We start from the raw sequence: 22,614 nt of genomic DNA on the forward strand, positions 1-22,614 counted from the left end.
TCATCCAAGTTGCAGATTTCTTTCCCATTGTTCCGGTTTATGATTGACTTCAAGTTTAAAACGACTTGTTAAGATGAATATTTTTCACACTACAGGTGCTTCTGCGCTGTCAAGAAGCAGCGTCTTTCCACCAGAACACTAAAATCACAGTTAATAAACGTGCTCAATCACACGCTACCATTACTAACACACAGCATGACACTGGGCTTTTTAACCAATGACAGCGGGTTCAAGGTATTGTATTATGGACTAATGACAAACTAGCTTGAATGTGGACGTGTGGCTGATCTTCAAAAACCTTTGCCAATAGTTGGAGTTGGTGTTGACTTTTTACTCTGCACAAGTTTGTCCTGAAGTTCTGGCCGGGTTCTTCTATTTCAGTGTCGCCCTTCAAGGCTCCCAGGAACCTCCAGACCTCAGAGCCCACCAAGAACAGTTTCAGGGTCACCTGGGATCCAGCACCTGGACAAGTTAAGGGCTACAAAGTGACCTTTCACCCTCATGGCAATGATATTGACCTGGGGGAACTCCTGGTTGGTCCCTACGACAACACAGTTGTTCTAGAGGAACTTAGGTAAGCATTCCTAACTATTAGATATTTAAATATTCTGAGGAATTTCATGCCCAGATTAGAGAGTTCACCATAAAGGGAAACAATAGATATTAAAGCTGCAAGCAGCGATGGACAGGCCACATTTAATTCAAAATGGCTGACTTCCTGTTGGTTCTGGGATATATCTCCAAGAGGCTTTTTTGTACGTCTTGAGATGTTACATATGCCTACCAATTATTATTTCATCTGCGTCAAATTTAAAGTTGGGAGCTTTAAGTTAAGCGCTATTTGGCCAAATCATTGCGTAAGACCCATAAAATATCACATTTTTCACCAGTTCTGATACATGTGCAAATATTTGTGAGTTTTCGAGCACCTTAATCCCCTCATAAATATAATTCATTTATGCGTAATAATAATAATAATAATAATAATAATAATAATAATAATAATATTAAGCTTCCTTGCACCCATTGGTGCTCAGGCCCTAATTAGAGAATAAAGAAGAAGGAAAGTCTCTTGTTCACCTGAGCCAACAGAGACCGCCAGCGTTTCTTTATCTCATCATGATCGAGCAACCATCTACTGTAGCAGTGCCCTCTTCAATGCCAGCACCAGTGACCACCCGAAAAACACTCTAGTAACCCCCTACATGTAGCCATGCTCTGCCACCACTTAAGCCCCTTTCACACATGCACTGCAACCCTGAAGTTATCTAGACATTACGCGGAGGAGCTCCATGTGAGAACGCAAACGTCCGAATCAATTGGACCGGACATTTTTGGACTTTACCCTGCCATCTCCCAAGTACAAAGTCTGTGGAACAACTTGGTGACAGCCTATCTGAGCAAGTGTCTCTGAGCCACATATAAGCCACAAAGAAATGCCCCACCAACCTTCTTACAACAGCCCAGTAGAAATCTTGTATGAACAGATCTTGTACATTTTCTTGTACATTAAATCTTTTGAATTTATTACAAACATTGGCATTTGTTTTGTAAGTTGCTGTATGGCGCACACAATATAATATCCAATTTATACTATTTCATATTATAATTATTATAATGGGGAGTAGGAACCATTTAGACACAGTCCACTACCTCTAAAACAAGGAGGATAGTATGGACCTATTTACCAACTGTTGTACATAAAACACTCTTCACTGGTGTGCTGATTCATGCTGTCTGATGGGAGTCATTTAGTAAGAACTTTTTTCAAACTTTTTTTGTACTAGATGTCTAATGTTGGAATGAAGGCCTGCAGTTTCAGTAAAAGTTAAGCACAGTCATTTGAAAGACCAGGGGCTACTTTTTCACATTGTGGAGATCTCATTGTGGGTTTGGGAAATACTGATGTTAGTTTATGTCATTTCCTTTCTCCCTTAGGGCAGGAACTAAGTATTCTGTTGCTGTGTTTGGGATGTTTGACGGAGGGGAGAGTCTACCTCTGGCAGGAGAGGAGAAGACGACCCTCATGGACGCTCCGGAGCCGCCTTCTGTCGATCCCTCTGGTAAAAGCTGATAACTCCACCACACTACAACTCAAACACCATTAGCAGCCCTAAAGAGCAGGCCTGCAGACCAGACGCTCTCTGATCCAAGTCATTTCAGAACACGAGTGGTCCGACTTCGAAGTGCTGCCCAAATTTGTGCCAGAACGTTGAACTTAAATTGAATTGGTTGTTGAGGGGAATTAATATCATTGTCTTTTTGGAATCGTGGGCTGAAACTTGACGCAGATGATTACGATTAGCACAAATTATTTTGAGCTGCTTGGCTCACGTTTCCTCACCTACCTCATATCTCATTTGGTGATCTGGAGCATAATGATGCTGTTAAACAGACATGTGCAGAAGTGTTGACACTATCGTTTGTAAATTGCCCAATTGGACATGTTCCTTGACCGACTCGCGTGCACGATATGCTGACCTTTAATAGTGTCTCCACAATCATGTAACTTTGTTAACTACAGGATGAGTGACTATTGAACTCAGTGGCCCAAATGTTTTAATGCAAAAGTAGATGTTTCCCATTTTTATGTTGTCCAAAGTGCGGAAGAAGGCTCTGTTTGCAATTACAGACTTTTTTTTTTATGATCCCCAGCGTTAGCTGCCGCCAGCATGTATGCAGTTAGGAAAATGTTATGCTTCTCATGAGACCCAGAGGAGGTGCTGACCCTGGGCAGAAATTCTGTAATGGCGAGCAGACACAGTGACCGGCTGCCCACCAAGCAGGAAACGGGCCAGGATGTTCCACCGAGGTTCCACTCAAGGATCCTCGTATATTAAACTGATGTTCTCACATGGCAGGCTGCCTAGTGGAGGCCTTAATCCAGACTTTTTGACAGGTCCATATGGTCTGGCAGAGCCGCTTCGATGCGTCCTTCACATGCTGCAAAAACTTTATTTTTTACAGGTCATTAAATGCTTTGCCGCTTTTTTCAAATGTTCTTTAAAAAATGTGTGAAAAACCTGACAGTGGAGTGACAAAGTTCTACTTGTGTCCATTAACAGTTTGTCAAATCACTTGACATTTTCTGGAATTTTAAAGTTATTTTTTAACAATTTAACCACCATTGGAAATGTTAAAATTCAACATAGTGTTAGCTTGTTTACCATCACGTTTTATATTCAAATGGGTTTAAAGGATGGCTTGTTTTACGTCATTGGATGTATAGAGGTTTCCGTAAAGGCGACTTCCATTTGATTTGACAGTTTTCTGCAAAATGAAATCATCAACAAACAAGACAATAATACAAACAACAAAGGGGAACTATAGTAGTGGCTACTGAATTTGTATTGTGAAGATTGAGACACAAGGGATGCCTTTAGACAAGATCATAAAATCTGCTCTCAACTCAAGATCCACTTACAGTAGTAGCTTTTTCAAGCATCCTGTGGTTTTTTATGTGAGCTCAGGCGCTTTCATCCATGTACTCTCAAAGGACATTTCGTTTCCTTTATCAACTCAAGAATAAAACTTCACGGACACCTCCTCTTGCACACATCTAAGATTTATTAAGTTGAGACAGTTAGATGGTAGATAGATAATCCACAAAATGGATTCATATATGTCTGCGTGTACGCTAAATTTGGAATGTTTTCACTGCTTTACCTTGCTGTCAGACAGCCATTTACGACGGGGAACAGAAGCCGTTATCTCTGCTCTCTTCAAAGCAACCAGCCTCCTTTGACAAAAACAGTAATTTTACCTCGCAGAACAAAGGAGTTGCTGCTCTATTGCTGGTGAATCTAAACTAACACTTTAAAACGCCAAACTTTCACTTTAAGGCAGCCACTGTTCTCAACGCAAAAACAGCCAAAGTCAGAATTTCTGTAGCAACGCCAGTTGATTTGTGTCCCACAGTCAGACTGAGCGGGCTATTTATTTGCTGAGACTCTTACTCAGAGACACTGGATCCAGCAGTCGACTGCAGCACACTGGATGCCTCTTAAAGCTGTCTCTGTTTATGACATCTGTTTTTATTAATGATTGTCAGAGGATATTGTTTACCCGATGGTGGTATAACTCAAACAGACTGCGGCCAAGCATCCAACTCAGTTCCTCTTAGCATCTGTTTCTGCAGCCTGCTGAAAAAGAACAGAAAAAATGTAATCGATTGTCTCCTAACCTGTTTTCAATTGCACACACAGGGGCCCAGGTTATAAGCGCCTGGCATCCGCCGGGCGTGTCACTGTAAATAAATAAAGAGGGAAGAGTGGCCATTTTTCAACCCTACAGGTGCCTGGAGCAGGAATGTGCAGTAACTTTGTGGAACAGGAGGCCTCATATATCACAGTGCCAGAGAGGCTCACTGCTGCTGTTTGAGGGGACAGCCTCAGTGTCGGCCAGAAAAGACCACAGTGCTGGTTCGCCGCTGGATATAAAAATGCTCGCTGTGTTGGAAGAGAGAGAGTGAAAAAAAGTCTCAGAAGAAACAGCAGTTAATCCAGAAATGACCGCTGTCGCACAATGTGTTGCCTATGTGAATTATTTGTGTTACGTAATGCTGTGTAAAACATCCTGCTGTATAAACATCTTGTGATTGTGTGTGACTTTTTGCAACGCACTCTTCTCTCTCTTCTCTGATGTAATCCTTCTTCTTAACTTCTTTTTCCCACTTTCCCCACACATTTATTTCTAATGGTTCGTATTAAAAGTGAGCGAGTGTCCGCGGTGTGTACCAGGTGTCTCGCTCACTCGCCGTCTCTCTCCGCAGACACTCAGTGTAAGACCACAGCGAAGGCCGACCTTGTGCTGCTGGTCGATGGCTCCTGGAGCATCGGCCGCATCAACTTCAAAACCATCCGCAACTTCATCGCTCGCATGGTCAGCGTGTTCGACATCAGCCCCAACAGAGTCCAGATTGGTAATATTTTTACTACTATCACCACAACTGCTCTCTCTGCTGTAATTACTACCTATACTACTACTTTCAATACTATCTACTTTGTCTCTGGTTCTATATGACTAATACTTAGAAAGGTGGAAACCTTACCAAACGTTTATACCGCATTGTAAAAATGCATTACAAATCAGAGTCCAGTCGTTAACATTTTAACCAAGCAAAAGTCTTAAACATACTTAAAGTATTCAGTATCAAATGTTGGTCATTTTGAAGATGATTTTCTTCCAAAGGATGGTAGAATATTGCTGCATTCGTATCTTAGTATATGAGATAAAGTAGAGCAGCTTCAACATTAAAATACTGCCGTTGTTGAGTTGTTTAAAGTTTGGTGATTTATCATATTGTATGAGTTTGTCACTGGTGGTCTTGATCTATAAACTTACTAATTACAGCCATTGAATAACTTAAAAGTGCAGTTGTTTTTGGTAAACCTGTTAAGTTGGCAGTTTGTAAGTTTTCTTGTGGTCGTGGTGTTTTCTGCAGGTCTGGCTCAGTACAGTGGAGACCCAAAGACCGAGTGGCACCTGAACGCCCACCCGACCAAGGAGTCCCTGCTGGACGCCATCGCCAACCTGCCATACAAAGGAGGCAACACCATGACAGGTAATTTAACAACAATTTGTCCAATCCACAGCAGGTTAACACTGATCAAGGCCCCAATTTGGAATCAATTTACTTTCCTTATTTGGGTCCATTATGCAGAAAACTGATATTTCTCAAAAAAATGTAACGATAAGTTTTATGAGTAGATTTTCTTTGTGAGAGTTTAAAGTAATACTCAACCAGAAACTTTCCAAATATTCACAGAAACTTCAAAAAACACCTGTCTACCACAAAATGGTTCTCTTTGTAACTGTGCAACTATTGGACTATTGTGTTGGCAATAATGTAATGAATGGAAATCATGTTTAATGTTAAAAGCCGAGATTCACCGTGACTGACCATAGAATGGTTTTGTGAAATTGTTTGTTTCTGTCACACAGGGATGGCTCTGAAATACATCCTCGACAACAACTTCAGAGAAAATGTGGGGTTGCGTCCCGACTCCCGCAAAATTGGTATCCTGATCACTGACGGAAAGTCACAGGACGAAATCATCTTCAGCTCGGAGAAGCTGAGAGACAGCGGCATTGAGCTCTACGCAATCGGTACGTGATTTTTGTCAGTTTGACTAACATGAAACAAACAGAAATGAGGTGATATTGGCATAGCTTGAATTTCGTCATTGCTTATTTCTTGTTTGTTATGTGAACTAACAGTTGGTTTTCCATGATTGAGCCCCATAGGCTACATATTCCAAAACAAATCAAGATGGATTTCCTTCCTTTAAACAGCCGTGAACTTTAATTAGTTCATTCAAATCTAATCAGTCAAGTTCCAAGTCTCTGGAAGTTAATTTTCAAAGCAAACTGAAACTGACACCAGTGTTGTAGTCAAGACCACCTAAACCGCGACAAAGTCATTACCAAGACCAGAGTGTATCGAGACAGAAACAAGATTGATAACGTTAGCCAGCTAGCTTTGCTAGCATCACTTACACCTAGCTTACCTTTCTTTAAGCTTCCTTACTTAGTGCAGATAAAGATTTCAGGTGGTCCCAGCTGTGTCGGTTAGCGTTACATTGCAGAAAATCCAAAGGGGTTAATTTTGAGATGAGACCGAGACCTTCGAAAAAACTGCTCTTAAGACCAAGACTGGTCTTGAGTACCACAACACTGGCTGACACCATTGGCTGTTTGAAAATAAGCAAATGAACATTTTTCTCTCAGGTGTGAAGAACGCAGATGAGAACGAATTGAGGTCCATTGCCTCCGACCCCGACGAAATTCACATGTACAACGTCGGCGACTTCAAGTTCCTGGTGGACATCGTTGACGAACTCACCATCAACCTGTGTAACAGCGTCAAGGGACCAGGTAGGAAAAGAGTCACATCATCATCAGAACTGGTATGAAGCTCAGTTCAGACCAAAGATTTGCGACGAGACAAAACCGTTTCAGAACGTCGCATGGAAAAGTTGCAGCGGTCTGAACCGGCCTGTCTCAGCTCGACTCAAGCCAGCTGATGGTTTCGCTGCGACTCAGCTGTTCAAGTCACAGAGGTTGGTTTTAGAATGGAAGAGACGTCTCCTGTTTCAACAGCCAATAGAGAAGTCAGCTGGTGGAGTCTCCAGAGGCTGGTTTTAGAACGTAAGAGACGTCTCCTGTTTCAACAGCCAATAGAGAAGTCAGCTGGTGGAGTCTCCAGAGGCTGGTTTTAGAACGTAAGAGACGTCTCCTGTTTCAACAGCCAATAGAGAAGTCAGCTGGTGAAGTCTCCAGAGGCTGGTTTTAGAACGTAAGAGACATCTCCTGTTTTAACAGCCAATAGAGAAGTCAGCTGGTGAAGTCAGCTACAAACTATAGAAATAAAATGATCCGTAATCCATTTTATGTTATGTTACAAACAGCTGGGCGAAATGGCAGAGTTTTAGACGGAGCCTCAAGGACAGCCCGAAAGCACGATAACATTATACGGTCAAGCGAGATAGAGGGAGGCCAAAGAGAGAGAGCGCCCAGCAGCGTTGAATCAGTGAAGCAGGGAATCGGAGAAAGAAAACGCGTTTTTGCTGTCATCGCTAAAAATGCAACTATAGCGAGCATCTCAATATCACGAACGCTATCCACATCCATATTTAGACAAAATTAATGATATATCCAGCTAAAAGTCGGAAGTTAGGACGGAAGTACAAAGGCGTTGCTATGGAGATGATACACCGTCTCGCCTCGTCTCATTGGTGTGAACCGGCCGGTTTCAGAACGCTGCAGACCAGCTCGTTGCAAGAAGTTGCAAGTTTCAACTCGTCTCGTCACAAATCTTTGGTCTGAACTGGGCTTTAGAATGACGCACGTTTAAAACGGGAACTGCACTAGTTACTCAGTGGAGCTCAGAGCCGCTGCTGCTTGCAGCTGTAATTCCAGCTTCTTCTTTGAATTCGGCTGAGTCAGATTTACACTTTTCAGTAGTTACCTGAAGTGGAGGTCAGGTGAAACCTTTGTAGCTTCAGAGATTTATACTACAAAGCCACAGTGTTTAAGACTGACAACCATACATTTTTAAAAGTTTTACTGTAGGCTTTCATTTGGATTTGCAGGTGCTCGAGGGCGTGAAAGTTGTTCTGCTTAAGAAGGACGACATAAGCCTTTAGTGCAAGTAAAGACATACATATCAGCATAATTACACGTCCTTGGTACTGCTGCTTTCACCCTGTTTGAATGATGAAACTAATGACTGCTGACAAGGAGAAAGTACAAATTATTAGCAGTCATTGCAATCCCCAGATGAGAACAAAGTGTTCTTTTATTTGCAAATGAATTCTACTCTTCAAAAATAGAAAAACAGAAGATCAGATCCCAAAAAAATGCGGATTGATAAATTTGATTCAATTCTGCCTGACAACCTCGACTATTTCATACAATCAACAGATGTCGCAACACCGATCCAAGCGTCTGATTGAAACTTTCACGTTGGAACTGTTTTTAGTCCGTAAATTAGTTTTAGGAGGGAACAGGAAAATGATTTACAGCACAGCTGGAGAAATGCATTTTTTAAAGTCAGGAGAGCTGAAATATACAGCGGGCCACCGGCTTCAGTGTCAGAGCAACGAGGGCAGGTAGGGTTCACGGCGTGAAATACTTTTACTTGTCGGATCATATTCGTGTTCATTCCTTTTCAGGAGGGGAACTGGAGGCGCCCACAGACCTGGTGACCTCAGAGGTGACCCACCGCTCGTTCCGTGCCACCTGGACAGCACCCGGCAGCCCCGTCGACAAGTATCGCGTCACTTACGTGATGGTGGCTGGAGGACCCACTCAGGAGGTGAGCTAAAGCTTCTTACTTTTCCTGTTACTCCCCCCATCGCTCTCTGTTAACCCGATTTTCCACTGGCGCGTCTGTGCTGCGTTGCAGCTACGCCCGCGGTTTAGTTCTGTCCTCCGCCACACACCATACCACACCGGGAGCGTCCTGCTGCCCGACTCAGATTTGTTTTGTCTCTACAAGTACTTTACAGAACAATCCCGTGTTTATTAAGCTGGTACTACTAGCTACTAGAGGTGTTGAAATTAATCAAATCGTGGATCAGCCGGGCCATAATCAATTATTTCTGTTTACAATATAATGTATGCCTAACAACCTTTCTGTTTACATATTCTGGTATGTTTTGCACATTCAGGAAGTGCCATGTGCTCAGTGCTGTAGTTTTATGTATCCAGTTTATTTAGTATTAGAGCACTGCAGAAGTTTTTTTTTTAAGCTTGAAAAGCTATGAATTAAATATGCTATATGGCTTCAATAGAAACATTTATTTGACGCATCGTGATGCATCGAGATATCGAATCAAATCGGGAGATCAGTGAAGAGTCACACCTCTAGTATCTACCGTCTACTCTAAGCACTCCTGTAGCTAAACTCCCTGCCTTCTCTTTTCTGGCGTTGTCCTGATAAAAGGGATCTGTGGTGTCTATTATGTTTTTCCACCTCCGTCCGTGGTGTTGTAGAGAAGACATATACGATATGTGTTGGTAAATTGACTGGATGCTCTCGCTGTTTCACTTCCTGCCCGGCGCGTATCTTGCGCGGAGCGATGTGCTGCTTTACGCACTCTAATGGAACGCGCCGCGGTGCGTCTGGTGGATTATTAAGCATTGACTTGAATGGCCGCAATTGCTCTCAGGGGTTGCGACGCACCCGGAACACAGCGCAGACGTAGTGCAGACACAGTGCAGACGTGCCCCGTGGAAAATAGGGGTTAGTGCTGCTGCTTTTAACTCATGTTTACTTTACATAGCAATAACACCACACTCATGATATTTCTTTGGTACATCTCAAAGTGTTCACAGTAAGAGAAAAACCAATGATGATTGTATTTGGGTGAACTTTGATCCAGAGAAACACAAGAAAAAAGAGTTATAATAATCAAATGGAGGGTTCTGTATGTGATTCAAAATGTGAGTTTTCCCCCCCCTCACATCCTAAAGCTGGTTCAGAACATAGACTGTATCTAAAGATGGACGACGCGTCTCCACTTCGTCCCGCTGTACAAAAGTGAAGCCAAAATATCCCGGATACGGGTGCTGCCGTCTTGTAATTTTGGCGCCAGAGTCTGCGCAGTAGTGATCGGGCGGTGGAGCCGCGGTATCAAAGTCCCGCCCACACACCCGCCCAACCAATCGCGAGTCAATCTCAGCTGTCAATCATCAAATATCTAACAAATACCAAACTTATTAGAAAAATGAACACTAGAACAAACATTAGTGTGATCAGAACGACCTAAAATGACAGAAACCATCTTTAAGAACAATTCATTTAACGTGTACTTAAATTCTTTTAGTTTGGTCCATGTTGTATCCGCCGTTAGAGGGGCGGGGTTTCTAACCTATAGTGCAGCCAACAGAGGGCGATCCAGATGTTTTGGCTTTACTTATAAATCCCGTCAACCCCAGGGTCAGATATAAATAGCCGGTTCTATCATTGTTGTCTGGGATTAGTTGGGCTCTTTTGTTGCAGATATAAAGACTCAGATAATTGGTCTATTTCACAGAACTTAATTAGAGGAAGCCACTCACTGCGCTTCCTGGTTCATAAACTTTATGTCTCCCATCTGTTGGTGCTGGATACGACCCTGAATATCATATGAACAGCATCTTGTTTGCTTTTTAATTCCCTTTGGCGCTCCCATTAGACCTGGCTTAAACTGGAACGGATAACTCTTTTGTTTGTGTACCGCACCGGTCAGGTTAGATTTACTACTTTTCTGCCAAGTTGTAAGTAAGTAAGTTGAGATAATGACAGGTTGTCAGTCGCACAAAAAGCAGACTAATTGATGCTTAAACCCTCCCCTGTTGTTTTATATTCTGGTATGTGTTGTTCTGTGTGACAAACCTCACAAGACAGGTTCAAAAGCAACTTCTGGAAGTGTTTTTGAAATACCCAAATCTGGCTTTTGTTCAAAGCCCTGTTTACTTGGCCCTCAGGGACTGAAATCTGGACCCCAGTTGCTTTGGTGAACCTGCATTTAGTTTACACTTAACCTCCTGTCAGTCGCGTCTTTAAAATCAGAGCACTGGGTCTTTTCCGTCCTTTGTGGTTTTATCGGCCCATGTCAGGTGGAGCCGGTGTGATTATAATCGGGCTCGTCTGAAATCGAGCTTGAGTTTCCACTGGATCCACTTAGTTTAACATTACGGACCTCACACTGGGCTGAGACGCCTCGCCTCTCTCTTCTCTCATCTGTTAATGTATGAACATACCAACATGAGATGTATGATATTTACTGTACACACTGTATTTAGTGCAGCAGGTCTTATCTGCAGGGATTTACGGCCAGTGCAACAACAGAGGGATTTCCTAAATCACAAGCAGCCAGAACTAAAAGGGTCAGGGTTGAGGCCATGGCTCGCTGCCAAGAGAGGAAAATTAGAAATGTGTACACTAAATAGACCCAATGATCTGAAGTGGGTGTTTTGTGTATTTTGTGTGTTTCAAATCTGAATATAAACCTAGAATCTCTTTAACAGATGTTTGCAGATGTCTGCAATTTGCATGTTTAAGCCCAATAAAAACCACCAGTTTATGCCTCAGAGGTGGGACAAAGTCATATCTTTGCAGGTCTTCAAGTCTTGACTATGAAGTCCCAAGTCACCTCCAAGTCCTACACTTTGTTTCAAGTCCTAAACGTTGTTTTTTAAGTCCTAAACTTTGTTATAACTCCTAAACGTTGTTTTTTAAGTCCTAAACTTTGTTATAACTCCTAAACGTTGTTTTTTAAGTCCTAAACTTTGTTATAACTCCTAAACGTTGTTTTTTAAGTCCTAAACTTTGTTATAAGTCCTTAACTTTGTTATAAGTCCTAAACTTTGTTATAAGTCCTAACTTTGTTATAAGTCCTAAACTTTGTTATAAGTCCTTAACTTTGTTATAAGTCCTAAACTTTGTTATAAGTCCCTAAACTTTGTTATAAGTCCTTAACTTTGTTATAAGTCCCTAAACTTTGTTTTTTAAGTCCTAAACTTTGTTATAACTCCTAAACGTTGTTTTTTAAGTCCTAAACTTTGTTATAAGTCCTTAACTTTGTTTCAAGTCCTTAACTTTGTTTTTTAAGTCCTAAACTTTGTTATAAGTCCTAAACGTTGTGTTTTTTAAGTCCTAATCTTTGTTATAAATCCTAAACTTTGTTATAAGTCCTACACTTTGTGTTTTTGAAGTCCTAAACACATCTAAACACATCTACCATTCTGGTTCTTTAAATCTGGAATGTGGATTGATTTGATTTGATTTGATTTGATTTGATTCAGTGAAGCTATCCAGATAACCTCAAGTCTAATCTTGCATCTTAGAGCAGGCTCCACAACGTACGGTACAAAAGAATTATTTTCTTATTGACTAAGTTCTGTCTTTAATGGAGTCCTTAAAGAAATACTTCACCCCCGAAATCATCATTTGTATATTTTTTACTTAATTTGCCCTGAATTCGTGAAGAAAACTAGTTTTTTTGTTGCATGCCTCCACCGAGAATCCAAAAACAGAGAAAAGTGAAAGGACAAAGAAAAACATCCTTTTACAAACTCTCACACAGCGCGTGCAGTAGAATCCATGTCTCATTTATCCAGAAGTATGCTCAGTGCTTCCCAAACACATGCGTTTTACTAAAACCTATTTACAACACTTCCGCATAAACAGTTTCAAGCTTTCTTCTCAGACGAGTAGCGGAAGTGTTTTAAATAATCAGGTTTTAGTGAAAACGCATGCGTTTAGGAAGTACTGAGCATATGACTGGATAAACAAGACTTGGATTATTCTGCACGAGTTGTGTGAGAGTTTGGAAACGGATGTTTTGATATACTTTTGCCATTCTTAAACGTCAATGCCTCAAGATGATTTTTCTGTTCACAGTGGAGGCACGAGACAAAAACAACATTTTATTCAAGTCCTTAAGTTAACACGGGGCGAGTTATTGATGTACAAACGGTCATTTTGGGAGCGAAGTATACCTTTCATAAACATTTTTTTCTGGAAGTGAAAAACAAGAAGAATATTTCCACCTGTTCCCAACAGAAATCTACTTGTTTGTGAGTCTTTTTTGTCTGTATCTTGATTCAACAAAGATTAAAGCGAGCCGCTCCACTAGAATCAAGATAAACTTTCATGTAGTATTTTCACGTAACTTGATTTGTATTGGAAACAGGTTCAACTTAATCAATCACAGACATAAGTAACTTGACAAGGGCGACTTTTCTTTCCCCCAGCAGCTCGAGAGGCTTTGGGTTTGTTTGTCATTTCTCCTCTGGATTTGATTTTCCAGCAGAGCATCACGGGAATGTGACGCTGTTTTGCAGCCAGGTTGGACGTCCCACTTGAGGACTTTCCCACCAGCACACATGAACGCAGCACCACAGTTTCGCTTTCACAGACTGTAATCATCTAATGGTGAAAATACGAGACCTGGACTCCCACCAATCACTGATTGACAGATCGGGATGACGAGAGACCAAAGCTGCAATCTTCGTCCAAATCTTTAACCTTTTCAGATATTAAACTGACATAATCAGATGACAAATTGCTTCACTGCAAGTCAAATTTAATTCCCAGTTTTCTGAAACAAAAAGGGCTCAATCCTCTTTGATGAGAGTATGTGTTTATATATGCCTGATTGGTGATTAGAACATTTTCTTCCCGACCTGCTGCATCTCAATAATGAGATGAGAAGTCCTTTCAGACAGCAGTGACTCTGCTCTGTGAGGATAGATTAGATTAGTTGAATAAATGTATTCTAAAATGAGATTTTCTGCTTTTTGAAAAGAACAAAAACTTGGCAGCCTTATCTTCAGCTACTAACCTCCCAGAACACAATATTCGTATACAATATATTATAAGTTTTGGAAGTTGTTGAACTCCTAAAAGACATACAACATTTTAAGTTTTGGGATTATCAGAATAAGAGTCAGAATACTTTATTGATCCCCTCAGGGAAATTGTTTAGTTGCAGTTGCTCACAGTCAGATTCAAGGTAAAATAAGAGTAAGAAAAGAGTGAGTCAATAAGTGTATAAAGTGACATACTTTCCATCTTTTCCTCCCTCTAGTTCTCTCTTTCTCTCTTAAACTATACTTTAAAAACAAAAAAAATATTGTCAGAGTGGAAAACTACTGGCCATGGTGTGATAACCCGTCTTTTAGTGTTTTTTTTTATGTATGCACCAATCACCAAGGCCAATTCCTTGTAAGTGTTACATACTTGGCAATAAACTCTTTTCTGATTCGGATTCTTTATCCTTTCAGCTGCTGGTCGAAGGGTCGGTGAACACTGTAGTGCTGGAAGGCCTGGCCCCTCTGACCGAGTACATCGTCAATGTTTTCTCCGTGGTCGGTGAGGAGAGCAGCGAGCCTCTGAAGGGCACCGAAACCACCTGTAAGTGTTTCCTCTTCCTCCTTCTCCCCCCTCAACACCAAGGGCCCCATCCTGAACCCGGCGCGGTGCAAAGCCCGACACAAGTGTCTTTGCTAGTTTAAGACCGACGCAGTTGTCAGTTTCCCGTCCAGCGCCCGCGTCATTTAAACAGCAAATGCACCTGCGCCCATCTGTGCGCCCATGGGCGTGCTGGTCTTACAGGGAGGTGTGTTCAGGTGCATTCTGGGCGTGCTGGTCTTACAGGGAGGTGTGTTCAGGTGCATTCTGGGCGTGCTGGTCTTACAGGGAGGTGTGTTCAGGTGCATTCTGGGCGTGCTGGTCTTACAGGGAGGTGTGTTCAGGTGCATTCTGGGCGTATTGCTATCTTGAGGCAGCGGGAAGTGATCGCGCCATTGACCAACAAAAACCTGGTCTAAAGTCAATAATGCAGCATTTCATTGTTATTTTAACAGAGCATTAGTAAAATGCTCTGTTACACACACAGGGACACACAGCAGCACACACACATGCAGAAGATTACAAATAATATTACGGTGCAAATCCTCCATAATAGCAATGCTCCAAGGTATAAATGCGCCTGGCTTTTAAAGAGAATGGGAGATGATCTCTGATTGGTTTATTGCATTTTACGCCTAAAACACACCTCTGATTAATGAAGACATTAAGTACAACCCTTTTGAACCATGCGCCCGGCGCACAGACCCTTTTTTCCGCCGTCAAACTAGCAGAAGTGGATTTGGACACGCCCTAAACACACCTGCGCCAGGCACTTCACGCCGTACGCTTAGATCCTTGAAATAGGGCCCCAAATGTCTAAGGTCACGTCCTCTTATTTGTCTCACGAGAGACATGCTTGATTTCCATATCCGATGGCCTTTTTGCAAGACACTGGTGGCCTGGTGGCCCTTTGGGGCGACAGGCGTGACTAAGAGAAGCAATAAAAGGCGGATAGCGTCATCGTGGGAAAGCGTCTTTTGATTCTTCCATATGGTTTGTTACATAACTTGATTTCTCTGCTCGTTATCCTGTTTCACACACATCAATGTAACGTGTTCACTTGCTTTTATTTTCTTCCCGCAAATCTGCTCTCTGTTTATACAACGTATATATTTAGCATCTGATCAGAGGCGGAAAACTCCTTAACACAAACACAACGTCCCATGATGCAATGGTGTGAGCTGATGCTAAAACTGTGGTGGGAGAAGTGCGAGTCACTGTAAGCCCTAAAGACAAACAGTTTAAAAGACATCAGGGCTGCGGTTTTTGCGTTTTAAATCTTAAATAAACTAATATAATTTAACAGCGCGTTAAGTGCATGGCTCTAAGTGCTTTTATTTGCTCGTTTGTCCTTTAATGTTCACTTTATTTGTGCTGAAATGTGTGACAGATTTTTACCATGTGCCGCTTCACGCTGCCATAAAACAATAAGTGATCGTCGTCAACTTGGACGGCACCAGCCGCCGTTAGCTCACTCTGGCTTCATTTTTTAAACTAACACTCGGGCAGGTCATAATGTCCCGCTGAAGGCAGTCTGGAGTCTGTCACTGTGACTCAAACAAAGTCTGTAAAGGCTGTGAGCTTTGGGTGGGGGTGTCCTCAAACAGTCAGGACAGGAGATACTGTTTGTGCTTAAAAGTGCGAAAAGTAAAATGGCGCTGCGTGAGTGGCAGCCTGTTGTAGCAGCGCTGAACCTTTTCGGTGAAGTTTAGTATACTTCTCATAGCTATATTTCTTTTTTTTTGCGTTTTTTTTCTTCTTCTTCCAAACTATTCTTCAATGTTACATGTGCATATATGGATGTAATACTGTGGAGATTAGCTGTATTTCTTTTCTTTCGTTTTTGGACTTTTCAACTTTTTTCAGGAATTTCCCCAGTGTGGGATTAATAAAGTCTATCCTAATGTGCAAAACTACATTCTTAAAAAGCCCCAAAATCACACATTTTCTATGTTAAAAAAATATTTATGCGTGGTGAAGACAGTACATTCTTTTTCAAAGTAAAAGTCTATTGAATATTTCAGTAGCCACCCAGGGATTGTCCCATTCAATCTTTTTTTTTTTGCAAACAAGAAACCAAATTATTGGGAGGAATATGATTTTCCATTTACACCAAACCTTATTTATTAAATTATTTTCTGTTCAAGCTCTGTACTGAGGAAGCACATTATTTTTTCTACGTGTGCCTGAATTTTGAACATTATCCGAGGAAACCAATTTATTTATTTTAGTTTTTGGTTTTAGTCGTTATACTTCTGGATTAAACTACAGTTTCCTTTCAGTAATACTACCCCTGTCTGTTTTTGTGTTGTGTTCTCACATTTTAAAACCCTCATTTTAACATCCCAAAAAATCTAATTTCTTCAGCAGAAATCTCCTTCAGTTAACCTTCTTTGTTTTAATCCCTGAACTACGTTAAGGAAACCAGTTTACAGGTTTACATGCCATCGAAGAAATAAAAAACAAACCAAAAATTCTCCGCAAAAAATCCAGAATTATTGACCGGACATGTGATACCAAATACTCTGCACATCAAAAACTTTATGATCTCTTTGGGACATTCTGGGATTTAAAAAAAAACATGTGATTGATGTTGCTCGCCTGTTTGTATCATTATCCTTTTTCTGTGCCAAAACCTCCTCCAAATATTAAATCGGTCCAAAGAAGTCTTTAAGTCTTCTTCAGATACTTCAAATTACATCAACTCATTTCATTTGCATTGTTAAAACAGCAAATATAGACAAAGTGTTATTTAAGGTCCCATAAAATGCTCATTTTTAGGTTCACACTTGTATTTTGGGTTTCTACTAGAACATGTTGACACGCTTTGTTATACAGTTGTGACCCAACCATACAGAAGTCCTGGCGGCCTCTTTAAAAACACAGTTTCTGAATACCGGCTGTGTGCATTTCTCTGTGGATTGAGCGTTGAATAAACTCTCACTTTTTTTACAATATCGGACCTTTAAACTGAATGTCATCTGTGTCTCGTTGAGCCATTCCTCGCTCTGACTGCGCGTGCGTGTCTTCTCAGTGCCGCTGCCAGCATGCAAGAACATGGAGGTTTTTGATGAGACCTCGAGCACCATGAAGGTGAGCTGGGACGAGGCGGACGGGGCCACGGGCTACATGCTGCTGTACAAATCCATCAATGCCACTGAGCCTCAGCTGGAGAAGGAGGTAAAGTAACGCCACCTTCACATGCAACTTGTGAGGTTGTGTTTTCAACATGGGACAACTACACCCTAATGAATTCAATTCAATTTGATTTATCGGGTTAAATCCAGACCCAACAATTTCCCCCCCCAACCCAAGAGCAAGCATTTAGTGCGACAGCAGCGAGGGAAAACTACCTTTTATAACAGGAAGTTTTTCCTGCTGCTGTCGCACAATCTGTGGCACAATCTGTGGCACAATCTGTAATGTGGTCATACCCCTGCCTGTGAGTGATGGGAAACTGAGTCTTCATCAGAGATATCAGGAGTAAACAGTGGAAGGAAAACAGAGTGTATAGACGGACAAACTAAATGAGAGAAACATTCGATTAAAGTCCCCACAATGTGAGCAAGCACACTACGACACACACACAAAGCCACACAAACTCACACACACACACACACACACACACACACACACACACACACACACACACACACACACACACACACACACACCTTAATTTGTGTGCTCAGCATTTCCACAATGATTTTATAAGATCGGGCTTCTGCTCGCGCTGCCTTACTGCTTCCAGATGGCGGTGAGCGCTGCGCAGCAAGAGAAGTGGACTTTCGCAGCGCGGCTCAGGCCAGGCCTGCAAAAAGCAGAGTCCTCCGACACGCTGGGTAATGGGAAAGGATTAGCTCATGAGGACTGAAGTCATCGGCATGATTTAAACAGAACAGATGCTAAACGGGTGGAACACATGGTGTTGACCTACATGTGCAATTATACAGCAGAGGGACATATAAGCGCTGATTTAATGTATAGTGATATAAAAAAAAATATGCAGCTGAAGTGTGAATCAGGACCTCAAAATGAAGTGGATTATTTATCAAGATGAATCATTGGACATGAATGAATCATTAACATGATGTTGTAGTGCAGTTTAAACTTAGCGTGTTGGCAGTTAAGGCATGGGCCACATACAGCCCAGTTTGATTTCAAGTGGGCCTTTGTTTGGAAGCTTTCTCTTATTTTGCGAGGACGGTTCGCCGAGATGTGTTTTTGGAGGCATTTTGTGTGAGAGATGGACTACGGTTGCTGAATCTGTCTCCATGTTGGATCAACGGTTTGGAGAAACAAGTTTAAAACCGCTGCATGATGACCGATTAATAACTACTCCAAATGTGTCACTTTCTCTTGTGTAGAGGGGTGCAAGTACATAATAAACACTCTATTTACAAAAAAAGATTATGAACAACCTGAGATATAAGTTATATAAGTGCAATTTCAACAATATCTCTCAATATGTTTTCAACTGGTCAGGACAGAAAAGAAAATGAGTCTGATAGTGGCACCCAATGTTGTATTCCTTGAGCACTGAAAGGTGCTGTGAACACACCAAGCACACTGGCTTCTCATAGGCCACCTCTGTGAAGAAATGGGAAGTAGTTCATTTTTTAGGATAAAACACTTTCAAGTCCTGTCTTTCCCCCAATAGGTACGTGTTGGCGGGGATATAACTAACGTCCAGCTGGTGGAGCTGATCCCCAGCACAGCATACACCATCACCCTTTATGCGCTGCATGGAGAGGCTACCAGCGACCCTCTGGAGGGGAGAGGAGTCACCTGTAAGTGATGCGGAACTGATTCTATACCGTACTTTACATGTGTTTTAGCGTTACAGACATTTCTCGGAGGCAGAAATTATCTCTTTGAATTAAACCTCAATTGGCAAAGCAATAGAACCACAGCTTTACTGTGAAGTTACGTTAGACTGAAGCTCAGTTTGAAATAAGAGTGACAACTTTTCATGGTGGAAATAAGTATCAAAATGCCCGTAGAAAACACTGCACGCCCCCAGTTTGGAGAAGCAGGCAGGAGTACCGACACGGAAGCTAAGCAATGTCCTGCTGTGGACGGGGGCAGCAGCTAAACGCATTTTAGAAACCTGAAGACATGTATATCAGTTAAAGTGGGCGCCCTTTACGACGGGGAACTGAAGCCGTTATCTCCGCTCTCTTCAAAGCCACCAGACTCCTTTGACAAAAACATTTTATGTATCATTTTACCTCGCAGAACACAGGAGTTGCTGGTCTACCGCTGCCTCCATCGCTTAGTTTGTTTGTGTTATTGTGTGACTTTGGTCACACAAAACATTTCTGGATAATCACTGATTGTGTTGCAGCTCGACAAACGATACCTCTCGCTTCAAAGCCACCAGACTCCTTTGACAAAAACATTTTATGTATCATTTTACCTCGCAGAACACAGGAGTTGCTGGTCTACCGCTGCCTCCAAGGTTAGTTTGTTCAGAATCGGAAAGGAGTTTATTGCCACAGTAGTTACCCCACATGGGGTAACACAAACAAACATTAAACATTAATAAATTTAGGGGGGGTTAACACTTTTGCATGGTACTGTATCCGTGTCACATTCTCATTAGGGCCATAATGGTCTGATCCTAGAATCGCCCCTGGTAAAACAAGTCTGGTGGCTTTGAAGAGAGAAGTATTGTTTTTCGAGCTGCAACACAATCAGTGTTTAGCAAGAAATGTTAGAAAGTATTTGAACACATCTTCTTTCAAATGTATGTATTTCTGGTAGCCTGACAAGCCAGACCCACATCCAGATGTTGGGTCTGGGAACTCACCATTGGCAGGGCTCAATCCGAGGGTCGGGATAAACGGTGGTCTTTCAAATTCTCTCTGCACGCAATAGGATAGCTCTACAACCAATCAGAGCAACGCTAGTGGATAGATTAAACTTTAAACTCCGAACACATCTTCCTTTTTTAAGAATGACTTCAGTGCCGTTCTTTGTTCTTTTCTCAAAGAAAAGCTGAACTCCAAGTCTTCCAGAGTCTCGGTTAAAGCCGATTCCAAAGACCGCTGTTCACCAGCAGCAGCAGCCATCTTCTTTGTTTTCAGGTAGCAGGGAATTCACACGGAACCGTCTCAACTCTGCCGTCATTATGTTAAGCCCGCCCACCGACTCTATACACGATGTGATTGGCCTGACCAGAGTTTGGTTTTTCCAGCTCGCAAGCCAACGGAGAGTTGCTGGACGACCCTGACTGCAGATTACATTTGCTGCCGCTAGGGTGGTCTAGATTTCTAGGCTATATTTCTAAAGGGATAATTGCCATGTTATGTTCACTGCATTATGTTTACAAGATAGCAGAACTTACATCTTTTAAAATGTAACTTGTTTTATTAGAAAAGGTAAGAAGCTTAACGATTTTGAAGTTAAAAATTAAAGAAGAAAAAAATGTAAAATCAATTGCTGACATTAGGAGAAACTCATTAGAGGTAAAAACAGGAGGGTATACATCAAAAGGGCAACACATCCGTGGTAGAAAGGTTTAAGAACGGCATCGAGATTTATTTTTGAACTTATTTAAAATAACCTTGTTCTAGTAGTTGGGGTATTTTTCACTCGACTAGTATTTACTCATTTACTTTACTTTAAATGAGTTTTATTTGCATGTCAGCAGATTTTTTTTTTTTATAAGAGCTGGATCACATCTCCCACAAGCTGGAGTTTATATTTTGGATTGAGAACTTATTGATAGAAAGCAGATGCACTGAAAAGCAGAATATCCAACGCAGCAGCACTTTAAAAAGAGAGAAAAAAGGAGCTGCTGCCTGTTTTTCAGCTCTGTGGTAAGTTCTGGTCAGTCAGCATCTTTTTATGTCTTCACAAACATTTTGAACCGTGAAGATGGGATTGTACAGTATTTTTTTATCCTTCAGTCAGGATGGTTTTTAAATGTCTGTTCCCCGTCCTCCCTCAGTGCCCGTGCCTCCTGCCGGAGTCCTGAGAATCACGGATGTCACTCACAGCACCATGAGGCTCAACTGGGACGCTGCTCCTGGAGCCGTCCGCAAGTACATGATCACCTACAAACCAGAAGAGGGAGACCTGAAGGAGGTACAGCCCAGGTTTCTTTTCAGTGTTACCTTACAGTACACCATAAGATTAGATTAGATGGACTTTATTGATCCCAAATTGGGAAAGTTCAGTGCTACAGCAGCAACATATCAGACACACAGCACACGTACAGAATATACAAGAAATAATAAATAGAACTATTCAAAAATGAAGATTAAAAAAATACAATGGAAAGACTGTAATACAAGTATATACAAGTGGCGAAGAAAAATGTACAACCTACTTACATAGTATTTATAAAGATGAAAGTGTAACCTATGTTTGTGAAGTTGCACTTAGTGCAGTATTGTGATGTGTGTGAGTCGTATCTAACACTCAGTGATGAAGTGTTAAAAGGTTTTATTGCCTGTGATAGGAATGATTTCGTGTAGCGGTCGGTGGGACACCGATGACTTCATATGCCCCAAATCCATCATTATTAAAAGGCTGAAAAGCAATCTGAAGAGGTTGTGTAACTGACCTTTTTCATTTAGGAAGAGTTATGAACAAACCACAAATGTTAGAATACTAAAATGAAATATTAAACATATCAGGGGTACAGTTGTGCTCATAAGTTTACATAACCATGCTAAAGTAGACAAAAAGAGGAATAAAAAAAAAAAATCATCTTTTGGAAATTGATCTTAATGTTAAATTCCCATTGAGGCAGGCAGACTTTTATTTTGAAAGGCCAGTTATTTCATGGATAAAGTCCCCTGGCCTTTGGAATTAAAATAGCCCCACATCATCACATACCCTTCACCATACCCCCCACATCATCACATACCCTTCACCATACCCCCACATCATCACATACCCTTCACCATACCCCCACATCATCACATACCCTTCACCATACCCCCCCCCCACATCATCACATACCCTTCACCATTCCTAGAGATGGGCATGGGGTACTTTCCATAAAATCATCTCTCAATGCAAATCAAACCAGCTATTAGGCTAACTGAAATAAAACTATGCCATATTCTCTGTTTTTCGCTTCCTGAATATGAGGATTTTGCAGCTTTTCTCCGTTTACTTAACTGTAACTTGTCTGTGTGTGTGTGTGTGTGTTGTGCGTGTGTGTGTGTGTGTGTGTGTGTGTGTGTGTGTGTGTG

The 22,614-nt window shown here is 41.6% G+C and overlaps 1 protein-coding gene across 1 annotated transcript in view; it reads left to right on the plus strand.

Annotated features, from left to right (window-relative positions):
- Nucleotides 1-22,614, plus strand: part of col12a1b (collagen, type XII, alpha 1b) — a 160,396-nt gene that overhangs the window by 38,237 nt on the left and 99,545 nt on the right. The window contains exons 15-25 of the mRNA XM_078274565.1: nt 382-574; nt 1,939-2,063; nt 4,772-4,921; nt 5,444-5,563; nt 5,944-6,108; nt 6,730-6,876; nt 8,676-8,818; nt 14,278-14,407; nt 17,439-17,584; nt 19,065-19,194; nt 21,360-21,496. Of these exons, the coding sequence (XP_078130691.1) occupies nt 382-574; nt 1,939-2,063; nt 4,772-4,921; nt 5,444-5,563; nt 5,944-6,108; nt 6,730-6,876; nt 8,676-8,818; nt 14,278-14,407; nt 17,439-17,584; nt 19,065-19,194; nt 21,360-21,496 (1,586 nt within the window). The remainder of the gene's footprint in view (nt 1-381; nt 575-1,938; nt 2,064-4,771; nt 4,922-5,443; nt 5,564-5,943; nt 6,109-6,729; nt 6,877-8,675; nt 8,819-14,277; nt 14,408-17,438; nt 17,585-19,064; nt 19,195-21,359; nt 21,497-22,614) is intronic.

The sequence above is a fragment of the Sander vitreus genome, chromosome 18 (genome assembly GCF_031162955.1).
Source record: "Sander vitreus isolate 19-12246 chromosome 18, sanVit1, whole genome shotgun sequence".
In the NCBI taxonomy this organism is placed as follows: Eukaryota; Metazoa; Chordata; class Actinopteri; order Perciformes; family Percidae; genus Sander; species Sander vitreus.